Source organism: Oncorhynchus clarkii, chromosome 12 (genome assembly GCF_045791955.1).
Source record: "Oncorhynchus clarkii lewisi isolate Uvic-CL-2024 chromosome 12, UVic_Ocla_1.0, whole genome shotgun sequence".
NCBI classification, from domain to species: Eukaryota; Metazoa; Chordata; class Actinopteri; order Salmoniformes; family Salmonidae; genus Oncorhynchus; species Oncorhynchus clarkii.
Window position 1 is genome coordinate 92,129,565 of NC_092158.1, and position 15,000 is coordinate 92,144,564.

Below are 15,000 nucleotides of genomic sequence, written 5' to 3' on the forward strand. Positions count from 1 at the left end.
CCCTGACTACTAACCCTGACTTCTGACCCCAACCCCTAACCCTGACTCCTAACCCCTAACCCTGACCCCAACCCTGACTGCAACCCCTAACCCTGACCCCAACCCCTGACCCTAACCCCTAACCTTGACCCCAACCCCTAACCCCTAACCCCTAACCCTGACCCCAACCCCTAACCCCTAACCCCTAACCCTGACCCTGACCCTAACCCCTAACCCTGAACCCAACCCCTAACCCTGACCCTGACCCCTGACCCTGACCCTAACCCCTAACCCTGACCCTGACCCCCAACCCTGACCCCTAACCCTGACCCTAACCCTAACCCCTAACCCCAACCCCTAACCCTGACTCCTGACACTGACTCCTGACCCCAACCCCTAACCCCAACTCCTAACCCTGACTCCTCACCCTGACTCCTGACCCCAACCCCTAACCCTGACTCTTGACCCCAACTCATAACCCTGACTCCTAACCCCAACTCCTAACCCCTACTCCTGACCCCAACCCCTAACCCTGACCCCAACCCCTAACCCTGACTCCTGACCCCAACCTCTAACCCTGACTCCTGACCCCAACTCCTGACCCTGACTCCTGACTCCTGACCCTGACCCCAACCCCTAACCCTGACTCCTGACCCTGACCCCAACACCTAACCCTGACTCCTGACCCCAACCCCTAACCCTGACTCCTGACCCTGACCCCAACCCCTAACCCTGACTCCTGACCCCAACCCCTAACCCTGACTCCTGACCCTGACCCCAACCCTGACTCCTGACCCTGACTCCTGACCCTGACCCCAACCCCTAACCCTGACTCCTGACCACAACCCCTAACCCTGACTCCTGACTCCTGACCCCAACCCCTAACCCTGACTCCTGACCCCTAACCCCTAACCCTGACTCCTGACCCTGACTCCTGACCCTGACCCCAACCCCTAACCCTGACTTCTGACCACAACCCCTAACCCTGACTCCTGACCCCAACCCTAAATCCCTAAATCTAACCCATAACGCCTAAAATAGCCTTTTTCCTTGTGCGGACCGACAAAATGTTCCTTGTTTTACTATCCTTCCCTTCCTAGAAATGATGGTCCCCACCTGGATAGTAAAAACAGAAACACTCACTCACTCACTCTCACACACACACACACACACACACACACACACACACACACACACACACACACACACACACACACACACACACACACACACACACACACACACACACACACAGACACACAGACACACAGACACACAGGCACAGACACACACACAGACACACACACACAGACACACAGACACACACACACATACACACACACACACAGTAGAATACATCAATGTCCACGCAAAACAGAACCCAATAAAACCCAGGGATTCTCTCATTTATTTAGTCAGATAACCGATCGTTGGCAGTAACACTACTCCTAAATATTATAAACAGACTCCCTGATCTCCTTAGTCCCCCTCAGTACCCTGTCAGAGGCTCTCCTTAGTCCCCCTCAGTACCCTGTCAGAGGCTCTCCTTAGTCCCCCTCAGTACCCTGTCAGAGGCTCTCCTTAGTCCCCCTCAGGACCCTGTCAGAGACTTGATACGTGGCTGATCTCCTTAGTCCCCCTCAGGACCCTGTCAGAGGCTTGATACGTGGCTGATCTCCTTAGTCCCCCTCAGGACCCTGTCAGAGACTTGATACGTGGCTGATCTCCTTAGTCCCCCTCAGGACCCTGTCAGAGGCTTGATACGTGGCTGATCTCCTTAGTCCCCCTCAGGACCCTGTCAGAGACTTGATACGTGGCTGATCACCTTAGTCCCCCTCAGGACCCTGTCAGAGGCTTGATACGTGGCTGATCTCCTTAGTCCCCCTCAGGACCCTGTCAGAGGCTTGATACGTGGTTGATCTCCTTAGTCCCCCTCAGGACCCTGTCAGAGACTTGATACGTGGCTGATCTCCTTAGTCCCCCTCAGGACCCTGTCAGAGGCTTGATACGTGGCTGATCTCCTTAGTCCCCCTCAGGACCCTGTCAGAGGCTTGATACGTGGCTGATCTCCTTAGTCCCCCTCAGGACCCTGTCAGAGGCTATCCTTAGTCCCCCTCAGGACCCTGTCAGAGACTCTCCTTAGTCCCCCTCAGGACCCTGTCAGAGACTCTCCTTAGTCCCCCTCAGGATCCTGTCAGAGACTCTCCTTAGTCCCCCTCAGGACCCTGTCAGAGACTCTCCTTAGTCCCCCTCAGGACCCTGTCAGAGACTCTCCTTAGTCCCCCTCAGGACCCTGTCAGAGACTCTCCTTAGTCCCCCTCAGGACCCTGTCAGAGACTCTCCTTAGTCCCCCTCAGGACCCTGTCAGAGACTCTCCTTAGTCCCCCTCAGGACCCTGTCAGAGACTCTCCTTAGTCCCCCTCAGGACCCGGTCAAAGGCTCTCCTTAGTCCCCCTCAGGACACTGTCAGAGGCTCTCCTTAGTCCCCCTCAGGACCCTGTCAGAGACTCTCCTTAGTCCCCCTCAGGACCCTGTCAGAGACTCTCCTTAGTCCCCCTCAGGACCCTGTCAGAGACTTGATAAGCGGCTGATGATCAACTAATGTGACTTTACATGCACCATGTGTGGTTTCCATGGTTACACAGTAACTCATACAGCGCTGCTCTGATAGGCTGGGATGTGTTGTCAGGAAACAGGGCATCCAACCACACACTGCTCTGATAGGCTGGGATGTGTTGTGAGGAAACAGGGCATCCAACCACACACTGCTCTGATAGGCTGGGATGTGTTGTGAGGAAACAGGGCATCCAACCACACACTGCTCTGATAGGCTGGGATGTGTTGTGAGGAAACAGGGCATCCAACCACACACTGCTCTGATAGGCTGGGATGTGTTGTGAGGAAACAGGGCATCCAACCACACACTGCTCTGATAGGCTGGGATGTGTTGTGAGGAAACAGGGCATCCAACCACACACTGCTCTGATAGGCTGGGATGTGTTGTGAGGAAACAGGGCATCCAACCACACACTGCTCTGATAGGCTGGGATGTGTTGTGAGGAAACAGGGTATCCAACCACACACTGCTCTGATAGGCTGGGATGTGTTGTGAGGAAACAGGGCATCCAACCACACACTGCTCTGATAGGCTGGGATGTGTTGTGAGGAAACAGGGCATCCAACCACACACTGCTCTGATAGGCTGGGATGTGTTGTGAGGAAACAGGGCATCCAACCACACACTGCTCTGATAGGCTGGGATGTGTTGTGAGGAAACAGGGCATCCAACCACACACTGCTCTGATAGGCTGGGATGTGTTGTGAGGAAACAGGGCATCCAACCACACACTGCTCTGATGGGCTGGGATGTGTTGTGAGGAAACAGGGCATCCAACCACACACTGCTCTGATAGGCTGGGATGTGTTGTGAGGAAACAGGGCATCCAACCACACACTGCTCTGATAGGCTGGGATGTGTTGTGAGGAAACAGGGCATCCAACCACACACTGCTCTGATAGGCTAGGATGTGTTGTGAGGAAACAGGGCATCCAACCACACACTGCTCTGATAGGCTGGGATGTGTTGTGAGGAAACAGGGCATCCAACCACACACTGCTCTGATAGGCTAGGATGTGTTGTGAGGAAACAGGGCATCCAACCACACACTGCTCTGATAGGCTGGGATGTGTTGTCAGGAAACAGGGCATCCAACCACACACTGCTCTGATAGGCTGGGATGTGTTGTGAGGAAACAGGGCATCCAACCACACACTGCTCTGATAGGCTGGGATGTGTTGTGAGGAACCACACACTGCTCTGATAGGCTGGGATGTGTTGTCAGGAAACAGGGCATCCAACCACACACTGCTCTGATAGGCTGGGATGTGTTGTGAGGAAACAGGGCATTCAACCACACACTGCTCTGATGGGCTGGGATGTGTTGTCAGGAAACAGGGCATCCAACCACACACTGCTCTGATAGGCTGGGATGTGTTGTGAGGAAACAGGGCATTCAACCACACACTGCTCTGATGGGCTGGGATGTGTTGTGAGGAAACAGGGCATCCAACCACACACTGCTCTGATAGGCTGGGATGTGTTGTGAGGAAACAGGGCATCCAACCACACACTGCTCTGATGGGCTGGGATGTGTTGTGAGGAAACAGGGCATCCAACCACACACTGCTCTGATGGGCTGGGATGTGTTGTGAGGAAACAGGGCATCCAACCACACACTGCTCTGATAGGCTGGGATGTGTTGTGAGGAAACAGGGCATCCAACCACACACTGCTCTGATAGGCTGGGATGTGTTGTGAGGAACCACACACTGCTCTGATGGGCTGGGATGTGTTGTGAGGAAACAGGGCATCCAACCACACACTGCTCTGATGGGCTGGGATGTGTTGTGAGGAAACAGGGCATCCAACCACACACTGCTCTGATAGGCTGGGATGTGTTGTCAGGAAACAGGGCATCCAACCACACACTGCTCTGATGGGCTGGGATGTGTTGTCAGGAAACAGGGCATCCAACCACACACTGCTCTGATAGGCTGGGATGTGTTGTCAGGAAACAGGGCATCCAACCACACACTGCTCTGATGGGCTGGGATGTGTTGTGAGGAAACAGGGCATTCAACCACACACTGCTCTTTGTCATTGTGTACTAACGCTGTTGTAATGTACAGGCATGCTGACTTGTGTTCCCTGTGGCGTTATTAAATCCTCTATGGAGTAAAACTGTGCAGATGTAATTGACCTGATTTATCTAACCTCTCTTTAAAAAGGTAGTAGGTGGACAGTAAGTAGGTAAAGAAATAAAACAACAGTAAAAAGACAGGCTATATACAGTAGAGAGGCTATATACAGTAGAGAGGCTATATACAGTAGGGAGGCTATATACAGTAGAGAGGCTATATACAGTAGAGAGGCTATATACAGTAGGGAGGCTATATACAGTAGAGAGGCTATATACAGTAGAGAGGCTATATACAGTAGAGAGGCTATATACAGTAGAGAGGTTATATACAGTAGAGGCTATATACAGTAGAGAGGCTATATACAGTAGAGAGGCTATATACAGTAGAGAGGTTATATACAGTAGGGAGGCTATATACAGTAGAGAGGCTATATACAGTAGAGAGGCTATATACAGTAGGGAGGCTATATACAGTAGAGAGGCTATATACAGTAGAGAGGCTATATACAGTAGAGAGGCTATATACAGTAGAGAGGTTATATACAGTAGAGGCTATATACAGTAGAGAGGCTATATACAGTAGAGAGGCTATATACAGTAGAGAGGTTATATACAGTAGAGAGGCTATATACAGTAGAGGCTATAACAGTAGAGAGGCTATATACAGTAGAGAGGCTATATACAGTAGAGAGGCTATATACAGTAGAGGCTATATACAGTAGAGAGGCTATATACAGTAGAGAGGCTATATACAGTAGTGAGGCTATATACAGTAGAGAGGCTATATACAGTAGAGAGGCTATATACAGTAGAGGCTATAACAGTAGAGAGGCTATATACAGTAGAGAGGCTATATACAGTAGAGGCTATAACAGTAGAGAGGCTATATACAGTAGAGAGGCTATATACAGTAGGGAGGCTATAACACTAGAGAGGCTATATACAGTAGAGAGGCTATAACAGTAGAGAGGCTATATACAGTAGAGGCTATAACAGTAGAGAGGCTATATACAGTAGAGAGGCTATATACAGTAGTGAGGCTATATACAGTAGAGAGGCTATAACAGTAGAGAGGCTATATACAGTAGAGAGGCTACATACAGTAGAGAGGCTATAACAGTAGAGAGGCTATATACAGTAGCGAGGCTACATACAGACACCGGTTAGTCAGGCCCAGTTGAGGTAGTATGTAGATCTGATTAAAGTGACTGTGCATAGATGATGAACAGAGAGTAGCAGTAGCGTAAAAGAGAGATTGGCGGGTGGTGGGTGGCGGGCGGGACACAATGCAGATAGCCCGGTTAGCCAATGTGCAGGAGCACTGGTTGGTCGGCCCAGTTGAGGTAGTATGTACATGAATGTATAGTTAAAGTGACTATGCATATATGATAAACAGAGAGTAGCAGCAGAGTAAAAAGAGGGGTTGGGGGAACGACACACAATGCAAATAGTCCGGGTAGCCATTTGATTACCTGTTCAGAGTCTTATGGCTTGGGGGTAAAAATTCCATATTCAGTATTCCTTATGCCATATTCAGTGTTCTGAATTCCATATTCAGTATTCTGAATTCTATATTCAGTATTCCTTATTCCATATTCAGTGCTCTAAATTCCATATTCAGTGTTCTGAATTCCATATTCAGTATTCCTTATTCCATATTCACTGTTCTGAATTCCATATTCAGTATTCCTTATTCCATATTCACTGTTCTGAATTCCATATTCAGTATTCCTTATTTCAAATTCCGTGTTCTGAATTCCATATTCCGTGTTCTGAATTCCATGTTCAGTGTTCTGAATTCCATATTCCGTGTTCTGAATTCCATGTTCAGTGTTCTGAATTCCATATTCTGTACTAATTCCCTACTCTGTGTTCCCGGGTGGGTGTTTCCAGGAAGTCCAGATGTGTTATACAGACAGCAGGATCAAGCTGATGAATGAGATCCTGAGTGGGATTAAGATCCTGAAGTTCTACGCCTGGGAACAGGCCTTCCTGGAGAGGGTTCTGGGTTACCGGGAGAAAGAACTCAATGCCCTGAAGAGATCCCAGGTCCTTTACTCCATCTCCATCGCCTCCTTCAACTCATCATCCTTCCTGGTGAGTTACGACCTGTCGTAGAGCCTTCGTAAGCTTGTCATAAACATTACAGATGTCACTATCAACACGTTATCAATACGCCATCTCCATCTCCACTTAACTCCGAACCGGTTTCCTGACCTGAGACTACATAAGAGACTACTACATAAGGCTACATAACCCTTCATAAGGCTGTCATAACCATGTCCTGTGCTCCTACAGATAGCGTTCTCCATGTTCGGCGTCTACGTCGTCGTCGACGACAAGAACATCCTCGACGCCCAGAAGGTGTTCGTTTCCATGGCTCTCATCCACATTTTGAAGACGCCCCTCAGCCAGCTGCCCTTCGCTATGAGCACCACCATGCAGGTCAGTCAGGGGTCACGCCACGGTGATGTCATCACTAAGGGACCGAACAAAACAATGTGGCCCTGGCAAGGTATATCATTAACGGATGATTGGAAAATCATTTGAAAAGTCTTTCATGAAAGTGTTTGTGTTTGCAGGCCGTTGTCTCTCTGAGGCGTCTGGGAAAGTTCCTGTGCCAGGATGAGCTGAAGCCTGACGACGTAGATAGAGAACCATACAGCCCTGGTGGGAACAGACACACACGCACGCACGCACGCACGCACAGACAGACAGACAGACAGACAGACAGACAGACAGACAGAGAGACAGAGAGACAGACAGACAGACAGACAGACAGACAGACAGACAGAGAGACAGAGAGACAGACAGAGAGACAGACAGACCGACCGACCGACCGACAGACAGACAGACAGACAGACAGACAGACAGACACACAGACACACAGACAGACACACAGACAAACAGAAAAGGAAAAGGGTTTCTCTCAAAACTGTGATGTTTATGTTTTTATTTTATTTTTACTACATATCTCGGTTTCTCTACCCCTCTACCCTCTTCTCTCTCTCTCTCCACATCTTACTCCCCCTCTCCTCCCCCCTCCCTCCCTCCCTCTCCCTACCAGATGGTGATGGGGTAGTGATAGACAGCGGTACGTTTGGCTGGTCTAAGGAAGGTCCTCCCTGCCTGATGAGGATCAACGTGAGGGTGAAGAAGGGGTCTCTGGTAGCTGTGGTGGGACATGTCGGGAGTGGGAAGTCCTCCCTGCTATCAGCCATGCTTGGGGAGACAGAGAAGAGGAGTGGTCACGTCTCAGTCAAGGTAGGTACTGCTACAATACCTCAGTACAAGGGTGTCAAACTCCATTCCTGGAGGCCCAGAGTACTGCTGGTTTCCTGTTCTACCTGATAATTAATATCACCTACCTGGTCTCTCTCTCTCTCTCTCTGTGTCTCTCTGTGTCTCTCTCTCTCTCTCTCTCTCTCTCTCTCCCTCTCTGTGTCTCTCTTTGTCTCTCTTGTCTCTCTCTCTCCCTCTCTGTGTCTCTCTTTGACTCTCTTTGACTCTCCCTCTCTCTCTCTCTCTCTCTCTCTCTCTATCACTCTCTCTCCCCCGTCTCTCCCTCTTGCTCTCCATCTCTCTCTCTCTCTCTCTCTGTGTCTCTCTGTGTCTCTTGTCTCTTTCTCTCTCCCTCTCTGTGTCTCTCTTGTCTCTCTCTCTCTGTCTGTGTCTCTCTCTCTGTGTCTCTGTGTCTCCCTCTCTATCTCTCTCTCCCCCACTCTCTCGCTCTCTCTCCCCCACTCTCTCGCTCTCTCTCCCCCACTCTCTCGTTCACCCTCTCCCCCACTCTCTCCCCCACTATCTCTCTCTCTCCCTCACTCTCTCTCTCCCTCTCTCCCTCTCTCCCTCTCTCCCACTATCTCTCTCTCCCTCTCTCTCTCTCTCTCCTCCCCCCCTCTCTCTCTCTCTCTCTCTCCCTCTCTCTCTCTCTCTCCAGGGCTCTGTGGCCTATGTACCTCAGCAGGCGTGGATCCAGAATGCCACGCTGAAAGACAACATAGTGTTTGGTCAGGAGAGGAAGGAGAGCTGGTACCACAGAGTGGTGGAGGCCTGCGCCCTGCTGCCAGACCTGGAGATCCTGCCTGCTGGAGACGGCACTGAGATCGGGGAGAAGGTGAGGATAGGAGGGGGTCTGGTGGGGGTTAGATCAGGGAGAAGGGGAGGACAGGAGGGGGTCTGGTGGGGGTTAGGGTTAGATCGGGAAGAAGGTGAGGACAGGAGGGGGTCTGGTGGGGGTTAGATCAGGGAGAAGGTGAGGACAGGAGGGGGTCTGGTGGGGGTTAGGGTTAGATCAGGGAGAAGGTGAGGACAGGAGGGGGTCTGGTGGGGGTTAGGGTTAGATCGGGGAGAAGGTGAGAACAGGAGGGGGTCTGGTGGGGGTTAGGGTTAGATCAGGGAGAAGGTGAGGACAGGAGGGGGTCTGGTGGGGGTTAGGGTTAGATCGGGGAGAAGGTGAGGACAGGAGGGGGTCTGGTGGGGGTTAAGGTTAGATCAGGGAGAAGGTGAGAACAGGAGGGGGTCTGGTGGGGGTTAGGGTTAGATCAGGGAGAAGGTGAGGACAGGAGGGGGTCTGGTGGGGGTTAAGGTTAGATCAGGGAGAAGGTGAGAACAGGAGGGGGTCTGGTGGGGGTTAGGGTTAGATCAGGGAGAATGTGAGGACAGGAGCAGGTCTGGTGGGGGTTAGGGTTAAGGTTAAGGTTACTGTTAGGGTTAGGGTTAGATCGGAAGAAGGTTCAGCAACATCCCTGTTCTTTACTGTGTGATCCCTGATTGTTTGATCAGTTGATTGATTGATTAGTTGATTCATTCATTCATTATTTCATTCATGTATACGTCCGTTCATTCGTTCATTTACTTGTATGAGTGTAGTTTACTTTACCTCATGAAGGTTTAATCCTGCAGATAGAGAAACAAATCATTAAATTAAGGTTGTCCTTTCTCTCCCCAGAGTCTGAATCTATCAGGGGGTCAGAAGCAGAGATTCAGTCTGGCCACTAACTGATATGTTCTCTCTCCGTGTCTCCCTTCTGTCTCTCCCTCCCTCCCTCTCTCCATCTCTCCCTCCCTCTCCATCCTCCCATCCTCTCCCTCCTTCTTCTCCTCCCTCCCCCCTCCCCCTCTCTCTCCCTGTGTCTCCCTTCTGTCTCTCCCTCCCTCTCTCCATCTCTCCCTCCCTCCTCCCATCCTCTCCCTCCTTCTCCCCCTCCCTCACCCCCTCTCTCTCTCCCTCCCTCCCTCCCTCCCCTCTCTCACTCCTTCTCCTCCCCCCTCTCTCCCTCCCCCTCACACTCCTTCTCCTCCTCCCCCCCTCTCTCCCCTCTCTCTCTCTCCCTCCCTCCCTCCTCTCTCTCTCCCTCCCCCTCACACTCCTTCTCCTCCTCCTCCTCCCCATCCCAGGGTCTGAATCTATCAGGTGGTCAGAAGCAGAGAGTCAGTCTGGCCAGGGCCGTGTACAGGAAGGCTGACGTCTATCTCCTAGACGACCCTCTGTCTGCCGTCGACGCCCACGTGGGTCAACACATCTTCGAGAGGGTGTTTGGTTCTGAAGGACTGCTCAAAGACCAGGTTATTATTTAACAGACAACAGTGGTGTGTTCAACATTCATGTGTGTAAATGTTCCATAAAGACACAAACTACAAGCAAGTTCCTGTCAGTCTCCTCCAGCTACTGGAATGGATAGATATGATCTAACAGGTGTGTGTTCAGTGTCTGTGTGTTCAGTGTCTGTGTGTTCAGTTTGGGTGTGTGTTCAGTGTCTTTGTGTTCAGTGTCTGTGTGTTCAGTGTCTGTGTGTTCAGTTTGGGTGTGTGTTCAGTGTCTGTGTGTTCAGTGTCTGTGTGTTCAGTTTCTGTGTGTTCAGTGTCTGTGTGTTCAGTTTGGGTGTGTGTTCAGTGTCTGTGTGTTCAGTTTCTGTGTGTTCAGTGTCTGTGTGTTCAGTGTCTGTGTGTTCAGTGTCTGTGTGTTCAGTGTCTGTGTGTTCATTGTCTGTGTGTTCAGTGTCTGTGTGTTCATTGTTTGTGTGTTGTGTGTGTGTGTGTGTGTGTGTGTGTGTGTGTGTGTGTGTGTGTGTGTGTGTGTGTGTGTGTGTGTGTGTGTGTGTGTTAACTCTCTGCTGTATCGCTGGTATTCAATATGATCTCAGATTTGGACAATACTCCAATTAAAAGTCATTTCGGGGAACAGTACAGTAAACATCTGCAGCATTTACTGTGAATGTGGTCTCATTGTGAACAGGGGGAACAGGGCAGTAAACGTCAGCAGCATTTACTGTGAATGTGGTCTCACTGTGAACAGGGGGAACAGGGCAGTAAACGTCAGCAGCATTTACTGTGAATGTGGTCTCACTGTGAACAGGGGGAACAGGGCCTTTAAAACGAGCATCGCTGACAAACCACACTGGTATTGAATCCCGGCCTAAGGCTGTTTCTGATCTATGCAGTCTGACTACCATGTGTTCTCTAAACCTTCAGACTACCATGTGTTCTCTCTAAACCTTCAGACTACCATGTGTTCTCTCTAAACCTTCTGACTGCCATGTGTTCTCTCTAAACCTTCAGACTACAATGTGTTCTCTCTAAACCTTCAGACTACCATGTGATCTCTTTAAACCTTCTGACTACCATGTGTTCTCTCTAAACCTTCAGACTACCATGTGTTCTCTAGACCTTCAGACTACCATGTGTTCTCTCTAAACCCTCTGACTACCATGTGTTCTCTAAACCTTCAGACTACCATGTGTTCTCTAGACCTTCAGACTACCATGTGTTCTCTCTAAACCTTCAGACTACAATGTGTTCTCTCTAAACCTTCAGACTACCATGTGTTCTCTCTAAACCTTCAGACTACCATGTGTTCTCTCTAAACCTTCAGACTACAATGTGTTCTCTCTAAACCTTCTGACTACCATGTGTTCTCTAAACCTTCTGACTACCAGGTGTTCTCTCTAAACCTTCAGACTACCATGTGTTCTATAAACCTTCAGACTACCGTGTGTTCTCTAAACCTTCTGACTACCATGTGTTCTCTCTAAACCTTCAGACTACCATGTGTTCTCTCTAAACCTTCAGACTACCATGTGTTCTCTAAACCTTCAGACTACCATGTGTTCTCTCTAAACCTTCAGACTACAATGTGTTCTCTCTAAACCTTCAGACTACCATGTGTTCTCTAAACCTTCTGACTACCAGGTGTTCTCTCTAAACCTTCAGACTACCATGTGTTCTATAAACCTTCAGACTACCGTGTGTTCTCTAAACCTTCTGACTACCATGTGTTCTCTCTAAACCTTCAGACTACCATGTGTTCTCTCTAAACCTTCAGACTACCATGTGTTCTCTAAACCTTCAGACTACCATGTGATCTCTTTAAACCTTCAGACTACCATGTGATCTCTTTAAACCTTCAGACTACCATGTGATCTCTTTAAACCTTCAGACTACCATGTGATCTCTTTAAACCTTCAGACTACCATGTGATCTCTAAACCTTCAGACTGCCATGTGTTCTCTCTAAACCTTCAGACTACCATGTGTTCTCTAAACCTTCAGACTACCATGATTTCTCTAAACCTTCAGACTGCCATGTGTTCTCTCTAAACCTTCAGACTACCATGTGTTCTCTAAACCTTCAGACCACCATGTGTTCTCTCTAAACCTTCTGACTACCATGTGTTCTCTCTAAACCTTCAGACTACCATGTGTTCTCTAAACCTTCAGACTACCATGTGTTCTCGAAACCTTCAAACTACCATGTGTTCTCTCTAAACCTTCAGACTCGTGTCTTGGTGACCCACGGTCTGAGCTTCCTGCCCCAGGCAGATCTGATCCTGGTGTTGGTGGAGGGAGAGATCACTGAGATGGGATCCTACCTGGAGCTGATGGCACGTGACGGGGCCTTCGCTGAGTTCATAAGACTCTTCGCCGGGAACGAGCGCAAGGAGCGCTCACACAGAGGTGAGGAGAGAGATACAACCACCTGGTACAACCACCTGGTGATCAAGCAGTGTTTCGATTGGCTAGAGAGGTGTTTAGTAGATGCTAATTCAAAACAAACTACATGTGTAGGATCTTAATTTGACCATTATTGTCGCCGCAAAATAATCCTGCAACAAAAGGATTTGAACGTTTAGTCAATAATATTGCTTTGATCGGTGGTGTCATGATATTACTACCAAACCGAGCTCCTCATTTCATTACCTAGCCTGAACTCTGTCATGATATTACTACCAAACTGAGCTCCTCATTCCATTACCTAGCCCGAACTCTGTCATGATATTACTACCAAACTGAGCTCCTCATTTCATTACCTAGCCCGAACTCTGTCATGATATTACTACCAAACTGAGCTCCTCATTCCATTACCTAGCCCGAACTCTGTCATGATATTACTACCAAACTGAGCTCCTCATTCCATTACCTAGCCCGAACTCTGTCATGATATTACTACCAAACTGAGCTCCTCATTTCATTACCTAGCCCGAACTCTGTCATGATATTACTACCAAACTGAGCTCCTCATTTCATTACCTAGCCTGAACTCTGTCATGATATTACTACCAAACTGAGCTCCTCATTTCATTACCTAGCCCGAACTCTGTCATGATATTACTACCAAACTGAGCTCCTCATTTCATTACCTAGCCTGAACTCTGTCATGATATTACTACCAAACTGAGCTCCTCATTTCATTACCTAGCCCGAACTCTGTCATGATATTACTACCAAACTGAGCTCCTCATTTCATTACCTAGCCCGAACTCTGTCATGATATTACTACCAAACTGAGCTCCTCATTTCATTACCTAGCCCGAACTCTGTCATGATATTACTACCAAACTGAGCTCCTCATTTCATTACCTAGCCCGAACTCGGTCATGATATTACTACCAAACTGAGCTCCTCATTCCATTACCTAGCCCGAACTCTGTCATGATATTACTACCAAACTGAGCTCCTCTTTCCATTACCTAGCCCGAACTCTGTCATGATATTACTACCAAACTGAGCTCCTCATTTCATTACCTAGCCCGAACTCTGTCATGATATTACTACCAAACTGAGCTCCTCATTTCATTACCTAGCCCGAACTCTGTCATGATATTACTACCAAACTGAGCTCCTCATTTCATTACCTAGCCTGAACTCTGTCATGATATTACTACCAAACTGAGCTCCTCTTTCCATTACCTAGCCCGAACTCTGTCATGATATTACTACCAAACTGAGCTCCTCATTTCATTACCTAGCCCGAACTCTGTCATGATATTACTACCAAACTGAGCTCCTCATTTCATTACCTAGCCTGAACTCTGTCATGATATTACTACCAAACTGAGCTCCTCATTTCATTACCTAGCCCGAACTCTGTCATGATATTACTACCAAACTGAGCTCCTCATTTCATTACCTAGCCTGAACTCTGTCATGATATTACTACCAAACTGAGCTCCTCATTTCATTACCTAGCCCGAACTCTGTCATGATATTACTACCAAACTGAGCTCCTCATTTCATTACCTAGCCCGAACTCTGTCATGATATTACTACCAAACTGAGCTCCTCATTTCATTACCTAGCCCGAACTCTGTCATGATATTACTACCAAACTGAGCTCCTCATTTCATTACCTAGCCCGAACTCTGTCATGATATTACTACCAAACTGAGCTCCTCATTCCATTACCTAGCCCGAACTCTGTCATGATATTACTACCAAACTGAGCTCCTCTTTCCATTACCTAGCCCGAACTCTGTCATGATATTACTACCAAACTGAGCTCCTCATTTCATTACCTAGCCTGAACTCTGTCATGATATTACTACCAAACTGAGCTCCTCTTTCCATTACCTAGCCCGAACTCTGTCATGATATTACTACCAAACTGAACCGTGATCTGGAAGGAAGGAAGGACCCATGTCTATACTATGCTGACATCGTGTTGTTGTGGTTGTTTACAGGAACCAGGAAGTCGGTATCTCGTCTGAGTATGACAGACTTCTCCATAGATCTTTCTCAGGAGCAGCTCATTAGGTATGACTCCTGACCTTCAACAAACACACTGAGAGTCGCCAACAGGAGGGTTCATCTTAGCTGTGGTATTTGGGGTTGGCAGTACCAGGTTCATGAGCCAGACAGCTTAACACTGTTCCAAGAAAGCTCCCTGGGGGGGACAGGTCTTACCAATTCTCATTTTTACCTACTCTCTCTCTCTCTCTCTCTCTCTCCCTCCCTCTTCTCTCTCTCTCGCTCTCTCTCTCTCCTCTCTCCCCCCCCTCTCTCTCTCTCTCGCTCTCTCTCTTCTTTCTATTTTCTCTCTCTCT

General features: G+C 48.8%; 1 protein-coding gene across 1 annotated transcript in view; it reads left to right on the forward strand.

The window, feature by feature from the left end:
* Nucleotides 1-15,000, forward strand: part of LOC139421659 (multidrug resistance-associated protein 1-like) — a 77,546-nt gene that overhangs the window by 39,594 nt on the left and 22,952 nt on the right. Inside the window, exons 12-19 of the mRNA XM_071172747.1 lie at nucleotides 6,573-6,776; nucleotides 6,978-7,124; nucleotides 7,262-7,349; nucleotides 7,747-7,943; nucleotides 8,620-8,796; nucleotides 10,080-10,247; nucleotides 12,454-12,634; nucleotides 14,638-14,710. Of these exons, the coding sequence (XP_071028848.1) occupies nucleotides 6,573-6,776; nucleotides 6,978-7,124; nucleotides 7,262-7,349; nucleotides 7,747-7,943; nucleotides 8,620-8,796; nucleotides 10,080-10,247; nucleotides 12,454-12,634; nucleotides 14,638-14,710 (1,235 nt within the window). The remainder of the gene's footprint in view (nucleotides 1-6,572; nucleotides 6,777-6,977; nucleotides 7,125-7,261; nucleotides 7,350-7,746; nucleotides 7,944-8,619; nucleotides 8,797-10,079; nucleotides 10,248-12,453; nucleotides 12,635-14,637; nucleotides 14,711-15,000) is intronic.